The following is a 24,011-nucleotide window of genomic DNA, read 5'->3' as shown; positions in this document are numbered from 1 at the left end:
CCTTCTCCTGCCCTCAATCTTTCCCAGCATCAGGGTCTTTTCAAATGAGTCAGTTCTCTGCACCAGGTGGCCAAAGTACTGGAGTTTCAGCTTTAGCATCAGGCCTTTCAATGAACACCTAGGACTGATCTGCTTTAGGATGGACTGGTTGGATCTCCTTGCAGTCCAAGGGACTCTCAAGAGTCTTCTCCAACACCACAGTTCAAAAGCATCAATTCTTCAGCACTCAGCTTTCTTTGTAGTCCAACTCTCACATCTATACATGACTATTGGAAAAACCATAGCCTTGACTAGATGGACCTTTGTTGGCAAAGTAATGTCTCTGTTCTTCAATATGCTGTCTAGCTTGGTCATAACTTTCCTTCCAAGGAGTAAGCGTCTTTTAATTTCATGGCTGCAATCACCATCTGCAGTGATTTTGGAGCCCCCCAAAATAGACTCTGACATTATTTCCACTGTTTCCCCATCTATTTCCCATGAAGTGATGGGACCAGATGCCATGATCTTCATTTTCTGAATGTTGAGCTTTAAGCCAACTTTTTCACTCTCCTCTTTCACTTTCATCAAGAGGCTCTTTAGTTCTTCTTCACTTTCTGCCGTAAGAGTTGTGTCATCTGCATATCTGAGGTTATTGATATTTCTCCTGGCCAATCTTGATTTCAGCTTCTGCTTCCTCCAGCCCAGCGTTTCTAATGATGTACTCTGCATATAAGTTAAATAAGCAGGGTGACAGTATACAGCCTTGACGTACTCCTTTTCCTATCTGGAACCAGTCTGTTGTTCCATTTCCAGTTCCAACTGTTGCTTCCTGACCTGCATATAGGTTTCTCAAGAGGCAGGTCAGGTGGTCTGGTATTCCCATCTCTTTCAGAATTTTCCATAGTTTATTGTGATCCACATAGTCAAAGGCTTTGGCATAGTCAATAAAGCAGAAATAGATGTTTTTCTGGAACTCTCTTGCTTTTTCAATGATCCAGTGGATGTTGGCAATTTGATCTCTGGTTCCTCTGCCTTTTCTAAAACCAGCTTGAACATCTGGAAGTTCACAGTTCACGTATTGCTGAAGCCTGGCTTGGAGAATTTTGAGCATTACTTTACTAGCGTGTGAGATGAGTGCAGTCGTGTGGTAGTTTGAGCATTCTTTGGCATTACCTTTCTTTGAGATTGGAATGAAAACTGACCTTTTCCCGTCCTGTGGCCACTGCTGAGTTTTCCAAATTTGCTGGCATATTGAGCGCAACACTTACACAGCATCATCTTTCAGGATTTGAAAGAGCTCAACTGGAATTCCATCACCTCCACTAGCTTTGTTCATAGTGATGCTTTCTAAGGCCCACTTGACTTCACATTCCAGAATGTATGGCTCTAGGTGAGTGTGAGTGATCACACCTTCGTGATTATCTGTGTCATGAAGATCTGTTTTGTATAGTTCTTCTGTGTATTCTTTCCACCTCTTCTTAATATCTTCTGCTTCTGTTAGGTCCATACCATTTCTGTCCTTTATTGAGCCCATCTTTGCATGAAATATTCCCTTGGTATCTCTAATTTTCTTGAAGAGATCTCTAGTCTCTCCCATTCTATTGTTTTCTTCTATTTCTTTCCACTGATCGCTGAGGAAGGCTTTCTTATCTCTCATTGCTATTCTTTGGAACTCTGCATTCAGATACTTATATCTTTCCTTTTCTCCTTTGCCTTTCACCTCTCTCCTTTTCACAGCTATTTGTAAGGTCTCCTTAGACAGCCATTTTGCTTTTTTGCATTTCTTTTTCTTGGGGATGGTCTTGATCCCTGTCTCCTGTACAATATTATGAACCTCCGTCCATAGTTCATCAGGCACTCTGTCTATCAGATCTAGTCCCTTAAATCTATTTCTCATTTCCACTGTATAGTCATAAGGGATTTGATTAGGTCATACCTGAATGGTCTAGTGGTTTTCCCCACTTTCTTAAATTTAAGTCTGAATTTGGCAACAAGGAGTTCATGATCTGAGCCACAGTCCGCTCCCAGTCTTGTTTTTGCTGACTATATAGAATTTCTCCATGTTTGGCTGCAAAGGATATAATCAGTCTGATTTTGGTGTTGACCATCTGGTGATGTCCATGTGTAGAGTCTTCTCTTGTGTTGTTGGAAGAGGGTGTTTCCTATGACCAGGGTGTTCTCTTGGCAAAACTCTATTAGCCTTTGCCCTGCTTCATTCTGTATTCCAACGCCAAATTTGCCTAATTTGCCTGTTATTCCAGGTGTTTCTTAACTTCGTACTTTTGCATTCCAGTCCTCTATAATGAAAAGGACATCTTTTGGGGGTATTAGTTCTAGAAGGTCTTCTAGGTCTTCATAGAACTGTTCAACTTCAGCTTTTTCAGTGTTACTGGTTGGGGCATAGACTTGGATTACCATGATATTGAATGGTTTGCCTTGGAAACGAACAGAGATCAACAACCTCCTAATAATATTATCCTTTGACTGAAAATATATTACTTATAAATTTTCTTTCGGGAGATTTCTAGTTATCTCCAAAAGCTGACTGAAAACAGTTATCACAGTTAAGGGGTAAAAAAGTGGTACCAAAAAGTACCACCATCACTAGTTTTTTCTCCATATACCACCTTGTAATAAAATTTATTTCCAGCTCTAAAAAGCTACTGTGACCAACAAATATCATGGAAGATTCCGAAGGCTGTTACATTTGGAAAGTTACGTAAAAGCCACAGGCTCACTATGCTGCTCGCTCATAAGGAGGGGTCTGGAGAAGGAAGCCAAGCGTGAGATGAGAGCTGGAGGCCCCTTCTGCCTTTGCCGCAGCAGCGCTTGGTGGGACCTCAGAAATGAGAGCTGGGAGGGACTCAGCCAGGGTCTGGGAGAACCCCTCAGCCACAGAGGCGGCGGCGGAGGTTCGAGCAGGTCCAACACCACAATCCTGTCCTGCAATCGTTTTACTGACTGACCACCTGCTTAGCAACTGGCCACTGTAAGAGGAGGGCTGCTGTCACCCATCCCTATACTTTTCCTAAGGATCATGTGGTACAGGAGAAGATTTCAGACAGGTGACAAAGCCAGCCCGTGTCAAGCCCACACCTGCTCCAGGGGCTCGGTCCATCCATTACGACCAGTGAGGATTACAATCCCTGCTGACCTGGAAAAGTCGCTTCAACTTCTTCTTCAGCGTCATCTTTTTTTTTTTTTTAATACAAAGAACCCTTTCCCTCAAACAAAGAGGTGGGGAATTTCTGGCTTAAATACTAGAGTGGCAAATGAAATATATGAAATAGATGGATGTGTCAGTTTCTGAAGGAACAACAACAGAAAAGGCAGGTGTATGTCTGTTGTGGGAAAGAGAACTCTTCTTCAAGGATTAAATAGCACTCAAGAGTTACTGTCCATTAATGAAAATGAAAGCTGGAAAAAAAGCTAATGTTCCTTTTAAGAGCAGCTCCTGTATTTAAAATAGTGAAAAGTTTTAAGGACCTACTGTATAGCACAGCAAACTAACTATATCCAATATCAATAGCACAGCGAACTAACTGTATTCAATATCAAGTAATAATCTACAATGGAAAAGAATCTGAAAAGAATATACGAGTATGTGTGTGTACAACTGAATCACTTGTTGTACACCTGAAACATGGTAAATCAACGACATTTCAATTTAAAAAAATAGTGAAAAGTTTCCTGGTACCTCTTTCTTCTGTTCAGAAAACCAGCTAGTATCTTTGCTTGAACCTTGCGGCAATACATGAAGATCCACCAGGACAGCAAAGTTCCCACACTGAAAGACATTAATGAAAGACTTAGCTCACACCCAGTGAACAATGAGAGAAAAGCTCACAAATTCCTATGTGGTTGCTCATGATGAAATAGCAACAAAGTTCACTGCTGGACAAAAACGTTAATACAGGGTATGATAAAACTCATAACTTGTTGCTTTTTGCAATTTTAGTATTTATTATAGAAATGGGGAGAAATTTAATTTTAATCGGGACAGGAAAGAGAAAAAACCTATCTCTGCACTATAAGTTGATGGAGGATGCCCAGAAATTCAGCAGTTAACATTGAGAAGATTTAAAAAAGGTCAGTGCCAGGTAGGCTCCAGAAAAGGAGTCTGGTAGACACATACAGGGAAATTCTTTATTCCAGGTGGGACAGAGCAGACAGAAGTAACTGCATTTTCAGACCAACAAAAGGATTGGCTGGGACTGCACATCTTGGAATAGAAACAGAAGCATGGACGGATGAAAACTGGGCAAGGCAGATGCTGAATGACAGTATCAAAACTAAGTTTCATTAAAATATGCCTCAAAACTGTATAAAATCAGCCTTTATTTTTCTATAGGCTAGTGCTATCTAGTACTGTGGAAGAAATGAAAACATCTCTATCTGCACTGGTAAACAGGGAAGAAAATAGCCTCATGTGTTACTGAGCGTTTGAAATGTGGCTTCTGTTGACTGAGAAGCTGAATTTTTAATTTTACCTAATTTCAATCTAATTTAAAAAGCCACAGAACCAGTAGCTCTGTGGCATGGCTACAGACCCTATAAAAAGATGTAGCTTCATAAAACCTCATACTATGTGAATAAAGTAACTTGAGAATCTCAAGATAAATGGATGAACTAAACTTAAGTTAGAAAAGTATTATTGGTTAGTTTATGGTCAGCAGGGAAATTCAATTTTGTAGCCCTTTGGCAAAAGTTTTTTTTTTTTTAATTCTGTGCTATAATTCAATGGTGGAAAAAAATATTTACAGCAAATAGTGAGAATATGAGACAAAATATGGAAAAAAAAAAACCCCGCAACATGACACCTACCTTACACCATAAAAAGAAACTGATTTGAGATGAATCACAGACCTAAACATTAAAAAAAAAAAAATACTATCTATCTTCCCAACCTTGGGGTAGGAAAAGATTTCTTAGACAAGACTCAGAAAGTATTAAATATATATAAAAAAATCACTACCTAAAAACTTTGGTTCATCAAATGACATCATTAATAAAATAGATATGTATGTCACAGACTGGGAGAAAATATTCATAAATGCATATGAATGAGATAAAGGACTGGTGCCCAAAATATGTAAAAACTACTCCTACAAATTGATGTTAAAAAAACAACTCAAGTTTGAACAGACACTCCATGACAAAGATAAACAACTGGTGAATAAGCACGTGGAAAAGTGTTCAACATTATCATTCATCAAGTAAATGCAAATTAACACTCACTACTAAGTGGCACAACTACATTCCTAACACAGTGCCAGCAGGGATAAAGACTGGCGCGTGTCACACGTAGGTTAAGGATGGGAGCGACCCACACTCACACACTGCTTGCTAGTGGAAACGGAAAATGGATCAACCACCTTGGCAAATGTTTGTCTGCTCCCTATAGTTAAACAAATTTATTTACCATCTGAGCCAGCAATTTTACCTCAGGTATTTATCTGCAAGAGATGAAACATGTGCACACAGAGGCATATATACAAATGTGCATGAAAGTTTTAATTTTGAGAGTCGAAATGGAAGACAACCCAGAAGTCTCTCACCAGGAGAATATATTAATACAAATTGTGATGTATTTCAAAGCACTGACCGGCTCAACATGGAATGATCTCAGTAACACAGCGCTGAGCTAAGTGAGGCTAAAATGAGAACTGTATGGCTCCATTTATATGAAGTCCTAGGAAAACAAGTTTAAATCCATGGTCAAAATAATCAGCACAGTGACTGCCTGGGCAGAGACTGACTGGTGTGGTGGCGATGGGATTGTTCTGTCTTGCGATACAAGTAAAATCAGTCCATTTCACCGCACACATCAATAATACACCACTTTTAAAATACTGTGTAAAGATACATTCAAATTTGTTGACAGTTACTTTAAATGCAAATATTATGTCCCTGAAAATGTGTGGGAATAAGTGAACTTTGGTCTGGGTCATAAGCCGTGAAGTAAGATAAAAGATGGTCTCCTGCAATGTCAAACAGCACAGTGTTACCCACAGAATTACAGTTTAATGGCTTGCAGTCAGCATTTTAAGGAAACAGAAATGGGATAAAAGCTATCAATGTGTCACATGGTAAAGTTAAGTCCTGTTTTGTGAAACTTAAGTATGAGTGTACTGAGTTATGATATAAAGCCTAATTTTTACTGTGGGCTGTGGTCAAAAAGGTTTGAAAACCATATCCAAATATGTTATTTTAAACGTTTCTGCTCTGTTATCAATCTAACCTTTAAGGAATATGCTGCCACCCGGTGGAGGTAGCACGCCACAGCCGCAGGATCTCAGCCGGGGGTTATTAACCTTCACGCGACACAGACCTCCTGGGTCGGCGGCGAAGCTGATGACACCTGCCCATAAGAATGTTTTTAATGCTTGGAGACACAGTGCACATAACTAAACAGAAAACCAATTACACTGAAGTGCAGTTATTCATGTTTTGAAAGTTTGTGATATAGCAATGGATATACTTGCTCAATAAAGCACTGGCTATTACTATACTTTGGTCACCTGACACAAAGAGCCGATGCTGGGAAAGATTGGGGGCAGGAGGAGAAGGGGACGACAGAGGATGAGACGGTTGGATGGCATCACCGACTCAATGGACTTAGGTTTGAGTTAACTTGGAGTTGGTGAAGGACGGGGAGGCCTGGTGTGCTGCAGTCCATGGGGTCGCAAAGAGTCGGACACAACCTAGCGACTGAACAATAACAATCTACAAATCCAAAGCAGTGACGAACACGTGATATTTTCAGATATCTGCCACAATTATAATATAATATGGAAAGAGCTGTGATTTCTAATGGTAACAGATACCACTAATACTACTGTCTTCTGAAAACTTCATAATAAAAACAAAATTTATTAGAACTCAGCCAAAATAAGGATGTAACTTTTCTCCCATGGAAACTCAGTGCCCTCTGAATCCTCTCATGGGCTGGCAGGGCTCCAGAGATCCCAGAACAAGAGCCCCTCCAAAGAGGGGAGACGTGCCGCACATACATTATAGCCGGTCTCCTGTGAGCGTTCTGCTCGACTGCTCTGTCAAGCTAAGTTCTCTGCTATCACTTTGTCATTAGCAAGGATGATTTTCCAAATTTAAAAAAAAAATAGCGATGGTTTTATACACTGGAATATTACACAGCCATTAAAAAGAATGAGATAATGCCATCTGCAGCAACATGGAGGGACCTGGAGAGTGCCATGCTGAGTGAAATGAGTCAGCCAGGGAAGGAGGACTATCATGAGATCCTTTATATGTGGAATCTAAAAAGAAATGATGCAAATGAGCTCACAAAACAGAGACGCACAGTCTTAGAGAAGGAACTTAAGGGTACCAGGGTGGGGCAGGGAGGATGGGGGTGAGGGATAGTCAGGGAGTTCGGGACGGACATGTGCACACAGTGATATTTAGAATGGCTAACCAACAAGGACCCACTGTATAGCACACAGAACTTTGCTCAATGTTATGTGGCAGCCTGGATGGAGAGGAGTTTGGGGGAGAATGAAGATATGTATATGTCTGGCTGAGTCTCTTTGCTGCTCACCTGAAACTATCACAACATTCTTAATTGAGTATACCCCAATACAAAATAAAACATTTAAAAAAAATAGTGATGTTTCAACAACCTGATCTGATACTATGTAGTATCTTTCTAAAAAGAACTGAATATTAAGGTCCAATTTGGTATTTTTTTCATCATTTGTGAAGGCTTCCCTGATAGCTCAGTTGGTAAAGAATCCACCTGCAATACAGGTGCCCCCAGTTCGATCCCTGGGTTGGGAAAATCCCTTGGAGAAGGGAAAGGCTACCCACTCCAGTATTCTGGCCTGGAGAATTCCAAGGACTATACAGTCCATGGGGTCGAAAACAGCTGGACATGACTGAGTGACTTTCACTTTCACTTTTCATTTCATCATTTGTAGCTCTGATCACAAATAAGCTATGTATACATACACACTGCTATACAGACACACACACTGCTGTATTTAAAACAGATAACCAACAAGGACCTACTGCAGAGCATAGGGAACTCCGCTCAATATCCTGTGATAACCTAAATGGGAAAAGAATTTGAAAATGAATAGATACATAGTTGTATAACTGGATCACTTTGCTGTACGTCTGAAACTAACAAAACATTGTTAATGCTGGAGTGCTAACCACACTCCAATATAAAACAAAAATAAAAAATAAGCTAGTCTGTTTGCTTATAAGCAGCCTGACCAGAATGTCTTAAAAAAAAAAAAAATCACTGACTCTCAGTTTGGTACTTAAACCTTCCTGAGCTTTCTGCCAGACCCCGCCTCCCTGCTCCCACAGAGGGGTGCAGCCAGCCTTCTGAGTTCTCCAGTGAGAACTCTCCGCAGTCCCCACACTAATCACAGGTATTCTGCCTTTCTGAAGTCCCCGCTCTCAAAGCTTTGCTTCTTTTCTCCCATGAGTAAACAGCAGTGAAAAGGGGAAAAAGGCAAGAAAGCCAGCTCTGACGGCAGCCAGCAGCGAGGCCTCCAGCCCTCCCCTCCATGCTTAGCGCCTGCTTCTCCTCTCACCAGCTCTTCTGCGTGGAGCACCAGTGGCTCTCAGAGTCCTCCACACAGGCCACACTCTCTCTCAGCCCAGTGGCTGCAGAGAGAGGAAGCGCTGCATCCCGGCTTGGCCTGGGAGTCAGCCAGCCCAGGGCCGGTCCAGCTTCCTCTTTCCTCCGCCCAGAGGTTTCGGCCAAAACCCTGGGAGTCACCCCTCACTCCTTCCTTCCCCTCAGTCTGCAACATCGGCCACCATGCCTGGCCGGTTCTGCTTCTTCAAGAGTTAAATACTCCACCCCCCACCCCCCCCCCCCGCCCCCGGCTCCTCGCTCACGTCATCTCCCACTTGGAGCATCAGGACCACTTCTCAGAGACTCAGCCTCCAGCAGAGCCACACCCGCCATGCAGAGGCCCGAGCTCTGCTAAGGCCCCATCCTCACCATCTCCCGTGGCTCCTGGGCACGTGCTCTTTGCTTCCAAAGCAGTGGTGCTCCTGTGCTCAGTGGGCCCCTGCAGACCCTGAAGGAGTGTGTCCACCCCTTTGGAACTTTTCTGAAGGGTTCACCCCTTCCTCCTCTGGATCAGTGATGTTTCCTGGGCTTATTTCTGCATGAAGTGGCTGCTCCACCAAGGGGCCTCCCGTGCCAGATTGGCAGTTCCTGGGTGGAGACAGTGACCACACCTCTGTCCCTCTGCAACCCCTGGGATCAGCACAGTGCTGGCTCAGAGTGAATGCTTACTGTGCAGAGGCAGGGAAAAAGGGAGGGAGGGAGAGAGGGAGAGGGAGATGGAGGGAGAAGGGCACCCGAGCTCTGAGTTTAGGGCAAAGCACAGCCTCATCTGCAAACTGGGGACTCCCCACTCCAAGGCCAGGGTCATTCAGACAGCCCCAGACACTGATGTGTCAGAGAATCACTTTCTCCCTCCTTATTCTGGAGTGGTGACAACTATGTCATCACCAGTGACAACTGCTCATTTTCCATCTTTTGGAGAAAGGGAATTCAAGGATCCTCAGATTACCTCACCCCAAACTCACTGCCAACCAAGTATGTTGGTGATTTTTCCTATCTCTTGCCTAAGAATTTCAGAGCCGAAACTTAATGCGTACCAAGGCTTCCTCCTCTGGATCAGAGAAATCTTGTCCTCTAATTTTACAATGAAGTGTAAAATAAAAGTGAGGATGCTAACATTTCTCATTCATGCTGGTATCTCAGATACAGGTTCAGAATTCTGAGATGCGTGGAAGGCTCCCCACGTTCTCTCATTCATTCATTCATTCCCGCCTGGGGTGGGGGGTTCAGGGTAAGCCCTGCAGGAGGTGGGACCACAGCGCACACCCCAGCGTAAGCCCTGCAGGAGGTGTGACCACAGTGCACACCCCAGCGTAAGCTCTGCAGGAGGTGTTACCACAGCGCACACCCCAGCGTAAGCTCTGCAGGAGATGGGACCACAGCGCACACCCCTGGACCAGAGCGAGTTCTCAACTCTGCCCGAGGGAGGCCAGGGTGGAGGGGAGGCATCACAGCCGAGTGGTGGAGAAAGCCCCAGAGAGCCTGCGGTGCTCTGCGGACACTTGAGTCTCATTATGTGGACACAGGGCAGGTCAGCAGTTGAGGCCACAGGGCAGGAGGGTTCAGCACACGGAGGAGCCGCAGACGTGCCCTGAGGGGCAAGGAGATGCAAGGCTGGAGGCAGAAATGCCCAGGGCCAGGCTTCCAGTTTCAAAGCCACCACAAAATCCTAATGAATGGGAGGTGGGAGCTGATGGGCAGGCTCAAGAGGCAGGGGCTGTGTGTGTACCCATGGCGGATTCATGTTGCTATATGGCAGAGATTAACACAGTACTGTAACACAATTATTCTTTAATTAAAAGTTAAAAATTTATAAAAAAGGAAAAAAAAAACCCAAACAGTCTACACACACACATACATACATATATATACACATATATATATATATATATACACACACAGACTATATATATATAAAACCCTAATGAAAGTCAGCAGAAGGCAGCCCTGGGAGAGGAGGGGTGGCGTGAGGACACTCAGAAGACGGTCAGGAGCTGCAGCTGGGTACGGGGAGGGAGGGCAAGGGTGGGCGTGTAGGCAGGTCCAGCCATTCCCCTGGGGCACCTCCTACATGAGCTCTGTCACACGTCACTGGCATCATACACCCACCTGGAATGAAGGATCTGAGGCAGCTTGGCTTACCAAGGCAAAGATTTAAACGGGAAAATAAATAAGGAAATCAAAGGTCAAGGCATAAAATGAAGCCAGCGACAGGTGTGATAGGTCTGAACAACTCTGCTCTCTCTGCACCAGTTACCAACATGAGAAATAAGAGGCCCATCAGAAGCTGTAAGACAGCTTCGGTACTGAGGCTAACCCAATCCATCCTGATACGCAATCCAGAAAGACGTTTCTCCTAAAGGCCTTCATAAAAGCACATGGGAATTGTCTTCCCAGAGCATCAACTTTATTACAAGACTTCAACAAAATATCACATACATTCATATCAAGACAAACCACATAGAGCACAAAATTAAAAAGTCCCATGACTTCTCAAGAAAAAGCAGTCTAAAACTCTCCCTTTAATTCACAGTATTCGATGCAAAGCTCGCCCCTGAGCAGTGAAGGAACAGGACTGTCGCTCACACTTCTCGAGGTAAGGAAGTGGAGTCAGGGAAGGCAAAAGTGAAGTCTAAGATCAAACAGGTGTGAAGTCACAGCCCCAGGAGTCAGGTCCAGAGGCGCCGGATTCCAGAGTCCGCCCACATGCGCTGCTTTGAAGGAATCCCCCCCGGGTGAAGGCCCCTTGGGACTCACTTCTCGACCCCTCGTGGGGGCCCCTTCAGAGTCACCTGGCCTGGAGCCTCCTCCACTACACTGGCCCCCTTTTCCTCGAGTGCCGAGCTGACCCGTAACACCCAGCCGGGCCGCGCTTGGCAGGGTATCCGAAGGCTCTGAATGGGACCATGCATCTCTCTCCTGGGCTGGAGGCAGGCTCAGAGTTCGGCTCCTGCGGCTGGGGAGCAGGCATCCTGTCGGACGAGGGGGCAGCTTGGAGGCTACGGCCCTGCCACGGAGGGCCTGGAGCGAGCGGGGCTGGGGCAAAGGGGGTGGAGAGGGCACCATGACAGCCTGAGCCCAAGATGGGTGGGGTGGCAGGCAGGACGCTGACAGCCCCGTCAGAGAGCTCAAGGCGAAGAAAAGCCAAGGCAAGTATTTTGGCCATTTAACCCCCTGGGCCTGATCCTTATTCACTCACTCACTCTGGAAACCCCAGCATGGAGTTTACGTTTGAGAGGAGAAACCAACACCCCTTTAGGAGGGTGTATACCAGCGGTCTCGGCGAGGCAGTTTAGGGGGCGACGGAGGAGACCGTCTCCCAGAGCAGACACTTCCTGGTGGGGAGACAAGCCGGCGACCACAGCAGCCTCGATTCGCCGAGCACCTGTGGGGTGCCAGGTCCCGGGTCCAGCCCCGTGGTGCAGCCCTGCATTAACTGTGACATCCGGGAGAGGCACAGACATCCCCACTCAGCGTTCTGGAGACACCGAGGAGCCTGAGAGCTCGCTCTCTTTCCAAAGATCCCTGGTGATCAGGGCTGGGTTTTGTTTGGTATGGGGCCTGGCCAACCGGGCAGTACTTGCCAGGCCAGGCGCGAGGAACATTCTAGAATCTTAGGCACAGAATTAGACAGGGTGAAGTCAGGGGCCCAGCACACAGAGACGGCCTGGAGAGAGGCCTCTGCTGACAAACAAGAGGATGGCCGGCACCGGGACTCCAAGACCGCCAGCTCCTCTGACCACAGCCTGGTTTAGGAGGGCTGCCCCAGCTCCCCTCTCTCTGGGTGTCAGTTTCCCTCTTTATAAAAGGACATAACTGGGTCTCCTTCAAGGTGCCGTATACTCTCAGGTCCCATCTTCTGCTGGTATTTGGGTTTACAACCTGTTTGGACCCTGCTGGACCACACTGTGCCTGCTCCTGTAAAGGCTTCCCAAAGAGCCACCCTAGGTCTGGCACCTGATGCGGTCTCCGCTGGTTCTCGCAGGTCCCCCAAGCACAGCAGGCAAACCCCTTGCCGCTCTGGAACAGACAACAGGAGAGCGTGGGATCCACTTCGTCTTGGCAACCAGTCTTGTGGCTAGACATCATGGTAAAAACCACAGGACACGGAGCAGCTCAGTGGAGTCAGCTGAGACAAAAACAGCAGCAACCCACGAGCTCTTGCCCCCCGAGCGCTGTCTGGCCAGATTTAGGCGAGAATGGGCTCTTCTCTGCCGCCACAGTGTGTTATTTGTGCTTCTGTCGTGGGACTCGTCACAGGCTGTCCACGCAGGACTGCCTGCCTCCCCGCTCCCGGGGCTGACTCGGGAGGAGCGCCCTCCCATTACCTTTGGGTTGTCAATGCCTAGTACCAAGTCTAGCACCCAGATGGCAGGGAAGAGTGTTTGCTCAATAAATTTAAAAACTACATCAGTGATGAAAAGCACTTAAGTGTCTGCCTTGCTCTCTCGCTCGGAGGAACTACCACCCTCTCACCTACATCCCGTCCCGAGAACAGCATCAAGTTGTGTTTATAACTCAGGGTGCCTCCTACGTGAACAGAAAGCTGTCACCCTAGAAAACAGGTAGACGTGCCCACCACTCCACGCCAGAAGATCAGGGTCCCACCTTCTGAGGAAACCCTGGGTTGACTACACGAATTCAGACCCATTACAGAGAATGCACCCAGGGCTCCCTCGGTTGTGAATGGATGGCTGGTGGAGAAGCTTTTCCTGGTGGAGAGGGGTGCAGGGCGGGGTGTCACTTGCCTGACATGGAAAGGGGTCAGGAGGGGAGCGAGAGTGTCTCTCTTGTTTGGTTTCTGCTGCAGGGCGTCTGACTACCGGTCAGGGATGCAGGCCTTCCCAGTCACACGATTGTTTTTCTTAACAGACGTATTGCCATGGTTGGGAAAAGGCTGCACATGGGCAGGGAGCAAATCACACAGGAGTGAGGAGAGAAGATGGCAGAAGAACAGAGCTGCGATGACAGCTTCAAAAAGGAGGAGGAAACAGAGCCAGGGGCTGGTGTCCTTCGGGAGGTCGTCTCTGGTCTCCTGCAGAGAAAGGGTTTGGGGGCCTTACCAAAAGTGCTCACACAGTGCTTCACAGTCTCCGTGGACAAGATCTGAGAAGGGGAGCAAAGTGCTGCTCAGAAGAAAGCAGACAACAAAGTGTTGTGACGAAGCCTGGCTTAAGCTTCACAGATGCTCTGGAACCTTTACGGAGCATCTGAGGCCGAATCACAGCCTCTACAATCCATCACTGTATGAAGAGTGCAGCGAGAAACACACCCTCAGCCGCTCCCTTGGAAAGGTAAGAACTGACTTCACTTCTTTAAACACTAACCTCAACGATTTTTCATTTTCAGTGTAACCCCCAGGCCACCACTCCTAGGAAACCAGCCTGCACCGTGTACAGAACCTATAAGCAGTGAGCAACAGGGTGATGAGGGGCAGCATGGGCCTGGCACAGGCCCCTGCCTGCACCTCAGACCCCGGGGTAAGGCCCTCAGGGCACAGCAGGACAGTAACGGAAGATGCTTTACAGGACTGTGCTGAGGACTAAATGAGAGAATCCTGGCACAAGACTTCAGCACAGTGCTAGCCATCCAAAGGGCTCAAGAAATACGGGTTATTTTGTTTTGTTTCTCTCCAAAGGTAGAATCTGCTTCCAACTCCAGAGTATTTTAAATGAAGTCTTAACTGTCAGTTCCAAAAGAGTTACAAACAGCCTGGGCACAGGTTTCCATCTATTCCTATTAAAAGCTAATAAATGCCTCATAATCCCTTTACTCTGACTACACGCTGCTTCTCAGAAGAACAGATTGCTCGTAATCACACCAGGTTACACTGAACCCTCTTCTCACGTATTTCTGCAACGGAGAGCATGAAATGAAAAGATACTGTGACAGAAATCATTCTGTACTTGCCTGTAGGGAACTTATCTTGAGAGGGTCTTAAGTGGCTAGAAAAACAAGCACCATTCAGTTTAGCAGCATTTCAGCTGGTGAGAAGCTTGCTCAGGACTACTTATGGCCAACCACCTAGTAAGCTGAAAACAAAAAATGGTGAACACCAGGGGTGCTGGTGCCTCAAATTCTTCTTACAGCTTTACCCAGTCTGTGTCATCAAGAAGCTTTGGATCCTGTTGAGGTTTGACAGAAAACAACAAAATTCTGTAAAGCAATTATCCTTCAATTAAAAAAATAAATAAATTTTTAAAAAAAGCTTTGGAATGTGAATTTCAATGTAAGCCTTAAAAATTAACATGTTAAAAATGTTTCTTTTATATTCCCAAGAAATTATGGCATTCTTCAATGTCAAGAACAAATGGAAAGAGGTGCAGCCTATCATTTACAGAAATTTATCACAGAATATAAATGAATCACACAAAAATGAAAACAAAAATCCTGCAAATATTCCCCTAGTAATCAATGCTTAGAATGTGTGGACTATTCTACAGGGTGGTCAGTCCTGGAGGGAGGTTTCTTGAAAGAGGAAGGGAGATCCAAGATGGTGGCACAGGTTTCCTGCCTCTTGGGGTGGGGGTGGGGGAACCAGAGCATCTCTGATGAGCACTCAGGCGACTCTGGATACCTTAGAGGAATTCTGTTTATCTGGCTAATGCAAAATATCTTAAGGAGTCCTTCACATAAGTACTTTTCCTCTGGAATCTGCTCTATTTTCAAATATAACAAAGGACTTGTCCAGTAGAGCTGTGACAGGCACCTCTATTCAATCCAGCTGTCATTTAACTGTCTCTAGAGTATTATTTTGTGTAGGTTCCGGTGATAAAAGGGGCTCTTTTTACTCTTCTAACCTGGGCAGGGCTAAGGGTTTTCCAAGCCGACTCTGACAGGCCCGAGACAAGGCTACTGTAACCGTTACAGGAAGTCAGCGGGGAGCCAGGCGCATGGTGCAGCCAAAGCCCAGCTCAGAGGGAGGACTCGAGGCCTCCGACACACGAGGAGTCTCCACTGCTGCAGGGCCCAGGGCTACTGACGTCTCGGAGGCCCAGCCCCGTCAAGCGCCAGGCCCCTCTGCGCCCGGCCACCCTGGTTCTGGCGGTTTAGGAAAGCTCTCTGTGCATACAGCCTTAAGGATATTTGTCCCCTAGAGTCTGGAGGTCTAGTGCTCACAGCATCAGCAGCATCAGTATTTTCCGGGGCTTGTCTGATATGCAAATTCAGACCTGCTCCACCAAAAGTTACAGGTGCGGAGTCCAGCAGCCTGTGTTTTAACAAGCCCTCCAGATGATTCTGGTGCAGGTTCAAGTCTAAGAACTTCTGCTGTAGGCTACTATACCTCATTGAGGACTACTCTGGCATGCTTTATACAATACAGGAAATTTTCTGGAGGTTACATTAGAGAGAAAGGGGAAAAAAATCTGACTGGGTTTCACAATGTAATACAACAGATGGCAACAGCTCATCAGAATATAATTCTAAAACCCACGAAGAAAGTACACCACAATTTTATTGTAACGATAAGAAGATAATTGTCTTAGAATTCTAAGAAACTCAAATTATGATTTTCCTTAAAAAGAAAAACCAGACACTCTTCAAAGATAAATGTGATGTACAGCCAGGGTTGAGAAACACAGATACAATAATGCTTCTTTGAGCATCTTAGAAACTGCCCTCTGGATGAGGACGATGGTGACGGAAATCCAAAGGGAAAAGGAAACCTACCAGATGGACCAAGGTAAGGTCTTAGGAAGAAATGGAAAGTAAAGCCCAGAAATTTAAAGGAAGGAAGCTGTAAACCCAAAACAGACAGGGAGGTCACACACTGCACTTAAGTCCGTTAAATGAGTCCAGACCACTGAGTTCAGGGAAACATACCCGGAAGCACAAAAAGGATGAGCACTGCACACGGCTCGGTCCCTGGGGTAATGAGACGCGCTGGAGTCGCCACGAGATCCTGGGGAGGGGCAGAGGGCACTGCGCTTTGCAGAAGGGGGAGGAAGGCAGGCTTTGTGGCTGTAAACCTAAACCCTAAGAGACTTTTAGAGAGGATCCAGAAGAAGCCAAGTTATGACAACTAACCTCCGTACCCTGTGCCACGGCGCCTAGTCTGTGACAACTGGTGAAATCCGACTGACAAAGACGGCGCGAGCCTCAGCCAGGAAGCAGGCAGTTTCCCGTGACATCGTTTTACCTGAACCACAGAACCAAAGCAGCTTTTGCCAAGGTTACCTATGACGTTTCACGCAGCCAAGCCAGTAAACAGTTCTCAGTCCTCACAGTGAGTGACTCTCGGCGCCACCTTTTTAAAAAGTTCTGTTTATCTATTTTTCGCGGTGCCGGCTCTTCACTGCTGCCCAGGCTTTCTCTAGTGTGGTGTGTAGGCTTCTCACTGCGGTGACTTTTCTTGTTGCTGAACATGGGCTCTAGGGTACACGGGCGTCAGCAGCTGCATCTCCCAGGCTCTAAAGCGCAGACTCAAAGGCTGTGGCGTACGGGCTCAGTTGTGCGGTGGGAGGTGTACGTGTGGGACCGGCCTGGATCAGGGATCGAACCCGTGTCTCCTGCACTAGCAGGCAGGTTCTTTACCGCTGGGTCACCAGGGAAGCCCTCGGTGCCGTCGTGACAAAGTGGTTCACTCACTCGATCCTTGAAACCCTCACTGCCAGGCCACCGTGCTTTTCCTGGTTCTCCCTCCTCACTGGTCGCTGCTCAGCCTCCTTTGCACGCTTGCCCCCACGGCACCGACATCTAAACAGAGCTCAGTCCTTTGACCTCTTTGTCTCTACCTACACTCCCATTAGTCTCAAGGCTTCACGTATCAGTCATGTCCAATGTTTCTGTTCCAACCCAGACCTTTCCCCAGCTGGAGAGGCACATATCCAGTCAGACAGTCTCCATCTCCAAATAGAAATTTACAACTTCACAAGTTCAAACCCAAACTTACCCTCAAATCTGCTCCCACTAGGTTTACCTGATTTGACTTGGGAAATGACAACTCCACTCTGCTAGCCATTCAGGTCAAAACCTTGGAGTCATCCCGGATGCCTCTGCGTCTCCCATATTCTGCAACCCATCTGTTAACAAACCTGAACAGTTCTCCCTGCAAGAGCGCCTGCCTGGTCCCAGCAAATATTGACGGAATGAATCTGTGAATGAACAAATGAATCTTGGCAAAGAAAAAACAGAAAAATTTCATCATGGATGAAATGACACTTAGATGGATTCATAACTAGTTCAACAATGATAACCACAGAAGTCATTAATGGCTAAACCACAGAGTGGAGGGAGACGGTGAAGAGCTTCTCCCGTGACCCTGGTCCTGGTCCACACTGCCAGCGGTGACATGAAGACACGCTGAACATGCCACGAAGTCAGTGCATGCGGCTGCACAGCAAAAACTGAATCTGGCACAAAAACAAGAAACAAACAAAAAACCCTAGATCTCTGCAACTCAGAGAGATGAGATCAACCAGGCTCCTCTGTGCATGGGATTTTCCCACCAAGAACACTGGAAGGGGGAGCCATGCCCTTCTCCAGGGGATCTTCCCAACTCAGGGATCAAACCTGCAGTCTCTTATGTTTCCAGCATCGGCAGGCGTGTTCTTTACCACTAGTGCCACCTGGGAAGCCCTCAACTTAACTAGATGGGATTTAACAAGAATATATGTAGGTGGCTCAGATGGTAAAGAACCAGCCTGCAGTGCAGGAAACCTGGGTTTGATCCCTGGGTTGGGAAGATCCCCTGGAGGAGGGCATGGCAACCCACTCCAGTATTCTTGCCCGGAGAATCCCCATGGACGGAGGAGCCTGGTGGGCTATAGTCAATGGAGTCAGACACGACTTAGCGACTAAGCAAGCACAAAGGTCAACATTTGATTCAAGAAAACTAACAGCCCGAGCACAGAGGTCATCCTAGTCTAGGCGCAGCTCTGTGAGCGGACAGCATAGCGCTGTGGTTGGTGATGGCAATGTCCTTTTAGTTTGCCTTCCCAGTACTGGCCAGAATAAGCATTACAATGGCTATGGTTTACACATTTAACGCTCGATTAGTATCAACATTCAAATAGAGACAAACCATAAGAGAGACCAGGATAAGTGCAACACTGAAAATCATGTTATGAGGATCAGTTGAACCAAGTGAAATGATTACCCTAAAAAAGAAAACAATCAGGATAAAATTATATTACCAGGACTTTTAAAGGTGGAAGAATGATCCTTTTCAGTGCTTTAGGGCCTTAGGGATACAAAACCAGTTAAGAGCAGAGAGATCCCAAGGAGACAGGCATCAGCTTCACATAAGGAAGACTTTCTGGCCGGCAGGCTTGCCAGCCAGGAAATGATCTGCCATGGGAGGGGGTATGCTCAGCAGCCAAGCTGGGAGACCACACTGTGCTGACATAGAGCACGTGAAAACAGACACCCGTACAAACAGCGCCTTGTTCCCACAGGGCTCTGGGCTAGTCGGGAGCAGCCAGGAAAACGGCACAGGGAGCCGCATGCTGCTGATGTGCTGCGCTCGACTGACGGCCACTGCAAGCATCCAGCGCAACTCTGGCGAGTGTCTCGTTTTCGATTCGTGTACCCCTAAGGATGCGGGCTTACCAATCTCAAGAATCTGAGAAGCTACCTTCAGAAACAATTTCACATACAAAGCATGGGGTTTTAGATTCAAGCAGGCGTGTATCCCACCACCGGCTGTAGCTTTTACTGGCCATAAGGCCTGGAGCAAGTTTCTCAGGCTCTCTGAACCTCATCCCCTTATCTATAAAAGCTCTCACAGAGATATCCTTAGGATTAAATTCAAAGAGAAAAAAAAGAGAGTAGCAGTTAAAAAGAGTAGCTAACTAATAAATTGGGAATCAGTTCAGTTCAGTCGCTCAGTCGTGTCAGGCTCTTTGCGACCCCATGGACTGCAGCACGCCAGGCTTCCCTGTCTCACCAACTCCCGGAGCTTGCTCAAACTCAGGTCCATTGAGTCGGTGATGCCATCCAGCCAAAATTGGGACTAGTTAACAAATAATAGTATCATTTGCAGTTGCAGTATTCCAATTAGTGGGGGTGACAAAATCAACAAAGCGCCATCTGATAACTTCCTGTGATGACAGAAATGTTCTGTGTCTCTCTGTCCAACACCTTGGCCACAAGCCACATGTGGCTACGGAGCACCTGAACTGAGGCTTATATAACTTCAGAGTTTAATTCTAATTCATTCAAGTTTTTAGTTTATAAGTTTCAGTTCAGTTCAGTTCAGTCGCTCAGTCATGTCCGACTCTTTGCGACCCCATGAATCGCAGCACACCAGGCCTCCCTGTCCATCACCAACTCCCGGAGTTCACTCAGACTCACATCCATCGAGTCGGTGATGCCATCCTGCCATCTCATCCTCTGTCGTCCCCTTCTCCTCCTGCCCCCAATCCCTCCCAGAATCAGAGTTTTTTCCAGTGAGTCAACGCTTCGCATGAAGTGGCCAAAGTATTGGAGTTTCAGCTTTAGCATCATTCCTTCCAAAGAAATCCCAGGGCTGATCTCCTTCAGAATGGACTGGTTGGATCTCCTTACAGTCCAAGGGACTCTCAAGAGTCTTCTCCAACACCGCAGTTCAAAAGCATCAATTCTTCGGCACTCAGCCTTCTTCACTGTCCAACTCTCACATCCATACATGACCACTGGAAAAACCATAGCCTTGACTAGACGGACCTTTGTTGGCAAAGTACTGTCTCTGCTTTTCAATATGCTATCTAGGTTGGTCATAACTTTCCTTCCAAGGAGTAAGTGTCTTTTAATTTCATGGCTGCAGTCACCATCTGCAGTGATTTTGGAGCCCAAGAAAATAAAGTCTGACACTGTTTCCAGTTTCCCCATCTATTTGCCATGAAGTGATGGGACCGGATGCCATGATCTTCATTTTCTGGATGTTGAGCTTTAAGCCAGCTTTTTCACTCTCCTCTTTCACTTTCATCAAGAGGCTTTTTAGTTCCTCTTCACTTTCTGTCATAAGGGTGGTGTCATCAGCATATCTGAGATTATTGATATTTCTCTCGGTAATCTTAATTCCAGCTTGTGCTTCTTCCAGCCCAGCATTTCTCATGATGGATGTACTCTGCACATAAGTTAAATAAGCAGGGTGACAATATAGAGCCTCGATGTACTCCTTTCCTGATTTGGAACCAGTCTGTTGTTCCATGTCCAGTTCTAACTGTTGCTTCCTGACCTGCATAGAGGTTTCTCAAGAGGCAGGTCAGGTGGTCTGGTATTCCCATCTCTTTCAGAATTTTCCACAGTTTATTGTGATCTACACAGTCAAAGGCTTTGGCACAGTCAATAAAGTAGAAATAAATGTTTTTCTGGAACTCTCTTGCTTTTTCCATGATCCAGCGGATGTTGGCAATTTGATCTCTGGTTCCTCTGCCTTTTCTGAAAGCAGCTTGAGCATCCAGAAGTTCACAGTCCACGTACTCTTGAAGCCTGGCTTGGAGAATTTTGAGCATTACTTTACTAGTGTGTGAGATGAGTGCAATTGTGCGGTAGTTTAAACATTCTTTGGCATTGCCTTTTTTTGGGATTGGGATGAAAATTGACCTTTTTCAGTCCTGTGGCCACTACTGAGTTTTCTAGCATATTTATTAGCAATTAATTTATTAATGAACTTATGGCTACTCTACTTGGTGGTTACTCTCCTGAACGCCAGAGATACTTCCCTAAAATGACTCCCGGTTCAGAAACCCTGATCCTGTTATTTGAATGAGACTAAAACCAAAAGAGAAAATAACATCAGGAACCCTGTAATAGGAAGTGCCTGGCGATGCAAGGGGATTCCCATCCTGCAGGGAATTCCAGAAGGCTCCTCAGGATGGCCTGTGAGGGAATGATAGGGACTAACCTGGGAAATTTCTCTGAACTTTACCACAGTCGGTGCTGATCCAACAGAACTGTTTTAGTTCAAGGTGTTTTCCTTGTAAAGAGAAAGCGAAGCCATAAAAGCTGTTACTGACAATTAGAGGATTAAACAGTTTAAGTTTCCCTTCACCTTTCACCCCTTTCACTGTGACCCTGCCTTATCAAATTAGAAAACAAAATTCAAGGAGAATTCTTAAAATTATTATTGCAGCCACCATAATCGCTCCTAATCCCTTGGCTTTCCCCGGGAATGAGCCTTAAAATTTGGTGCTTGATTTTCCCTTCCAGCCCTGCCCTGCATCTCAGGCCTCTTAACGACTTTCATCACTGCTTCATCGGGTTTCTGCAAAATGCAAACGAGTTCAAAGGGAATTTTCAACCAGTTCGTGGCTAAGGCAGGAAATTGAAATAGCAAATGGGATGACAGAGGACTTTAGAGGAACAGGGGCGGGGCCTGCTGGGGGAGTTGAAGGCTTTCTTCCCGAAGCCCTCTTTACGGAGTGGGAAAGGGGAGAGAAGGGAGGCGGTTAATTGGTCACAGGACTTGCACAGAGCCGCTTCCACTTTCCTTTTCTAATTGACTGCTGGGAATAACACCGCCTTCAAGGACAGCTCAAAGGGAAACGTGCTGGGACAGGAGACCACTGATGAAATGGCTTCAGAAGCTGAAGATCATTAATTAAGAACATTGAGAGCAAGGTTGAAAGCTTCACAGAAGCCAGTGGGAGAGACAGCTTGGTATCAGCTGCTACCTACACGTCAGCAATTAAGCCTCATGAAGGCTCTCGGTGGAAAGTTACAGCTCCCAGGCGCTCTCCGTGCATAAGTGAGGAGTCTCCCGAGGCGACTGAACTCTGAAGACAGTCTCAGCGGCTGCAGGTGATATTTCTACCAGCTGCTACTCCGTTTTCTTGACTTGAGATTCAACGTCTTCCAAGCACCGCTACCCACTGCCTGAACTAGTGTTTCTCAAACTTGACCATTTATCAGATTCATCAGGACAGCAGGTTACAGACCCAGATTGCCAAGGCTCATGCCCGGGGTTTCTTACTTCACAGCTGGAGGTGGGACAGAGAACATGGATTTCTAACACTGCCAGGTGATGCTGCTCCTGCTGGAGACCACATTTTGAGGCCCATCGGCCTAAGAAGAGGGCTGTGCACCCTTGACAGCTCATCAGGATACCCTGGGGAATACTGAAAGCCTGTGTCCAAATCCCGCCCAAGACCAACATAATCAGACTGGGAGAGAGCAGAATTGGGCCTGGACACCAGTACTGTTTAAAATCTCCCTACCTGATTGTAGCCTGCTGGCTGGGTTGAGAACCACTGTGGAAAAGGTCATCTTCAAATGATTTCAGTCTGAAGTCTGCATATGCCCTTACAAACTAGAGACAGGGAAGCAGATCCTGGTATCCGCTTGATTCCACCTACCCTTGGAAGTGATATTTCACTGGTCATTTTTTCCCCTACAAACCAAAATATAATGATCCTTTGTACCAGCAAACCTCTATCCCCTGCACACACTCCCTCTCTCCCCTCCTTCCCAGTCTTTCCAAGAATTCTCTGAAGATTTACTAATGAGAGCAACTGAAGATTAATGAACACTGATAAATTTACTAATCATTTGAAAACAGAGTAGGTAAAAAGTAACAAATTTTGAAAAGAGAACTCCATGGCTAGATGAGCAGCAGGCAGCAATTTTCAAGACATTCACTATCATGTCACGTCTTTCTCCCTCCAATCTTTCTGTTCTCAAATTCCTGTCCCTTCTTTCCATCTTAGATTTTACTCTTCCTTCTCTCTACACATCATTTGCCTGCTTCTATCCTCCCCTCCTCATCTCTGCCTCAACATGGCAAGGATGAAGTTTACAGTTAGTTATTCCTATGAAATAAAGTTTTATGATGCCTGTTCCTAATTTAAACAAACTAGGGAACTAAATATTTTTCTTGGTGAGAAAAAAGAAGCTAAATTGAGTTGTTTTTGGTATGCACCCCCTGATTAACTCTCCCTTGAGCATTAGCCTTCAACAGAAAATCTATTCCTCACCCAGAATTCCTCAAATTAATGACTCTTCAGGCTAAAATACATCATGTGCCATATATCAGCACCTACTGAGAAAGTGTGGCAGTGCAGTTTACCTCCAAGTAATGCGGCTAAAGAAGGAATATCCCATTCACAGTCTAGAACTGCAGTTTCGAGGCAGAAATCACCCCCATCACCCCCTGCACTCCCCAGTGTGCAACGTCTGGAAGCACTTAGGGTTGTCTTGAATGGCATCCGGAGGGTGGAGTCCAGAAAAGCTGCTAAATGTTCCACAGTACACAGGACGGCCCACAACAAAGGATCATCTGGTTCATGCTGTCATTAGTGCCTAAGGAGAGAGGTCCTGCTCCAGAAACTCCCGTGTGAAGTCAGCGGGCTTCTCAGGCACGGGAGGACCGGCTGGGATCCAGGGCCAGCCCAGCGGGGGCGGAAGACAGAGAAGGGCAGAGAGTCTGGAGCGGAAGATGCCCCACCAAATGCCCAGCTGGAGGAGAGCGCCAGGGCTCCTGCTCCTCCTGCCCTACTGC

At 46.3% G+C, this 24,011-nt stretch overlaps 1 protein-coding gene across 1 annotated transcript in view; it reads right to left on the bottom strand.

The window, feature by feature from the left end:
• Positions 1 to 24,011, bottom strand: part of SLX4IP (SLX4 interacting protein) — a 209,997-nt gene that overhangs the window by 66,783 nt on the left and 119,203 nt on the right. The window contains 1 exon segment of the mRNA XM_018056923.1: positions 3,677 to 3,766. Within this exon segment, the coding sequence (XP_017912412.1) occupies positions 3,677 to 3,766 (90 nt within the window).

This window comes from Capra hircus, chromosome 13, assembly GCF_001704415.2.
Source record: "Capra hircus breed San Clemente chromosome 13, ASM170441v1, whole genome shotgun sequence".
Classification (NCBI taxonomy): Eukaryota; Metazoa; Chordata; class Mammalia; order Artiodactyla; family Bovidae; genus Capra; species Capra hircus.
This window is presented reverse-complemented; position numbering and strand designations above follow the sequence as displayed.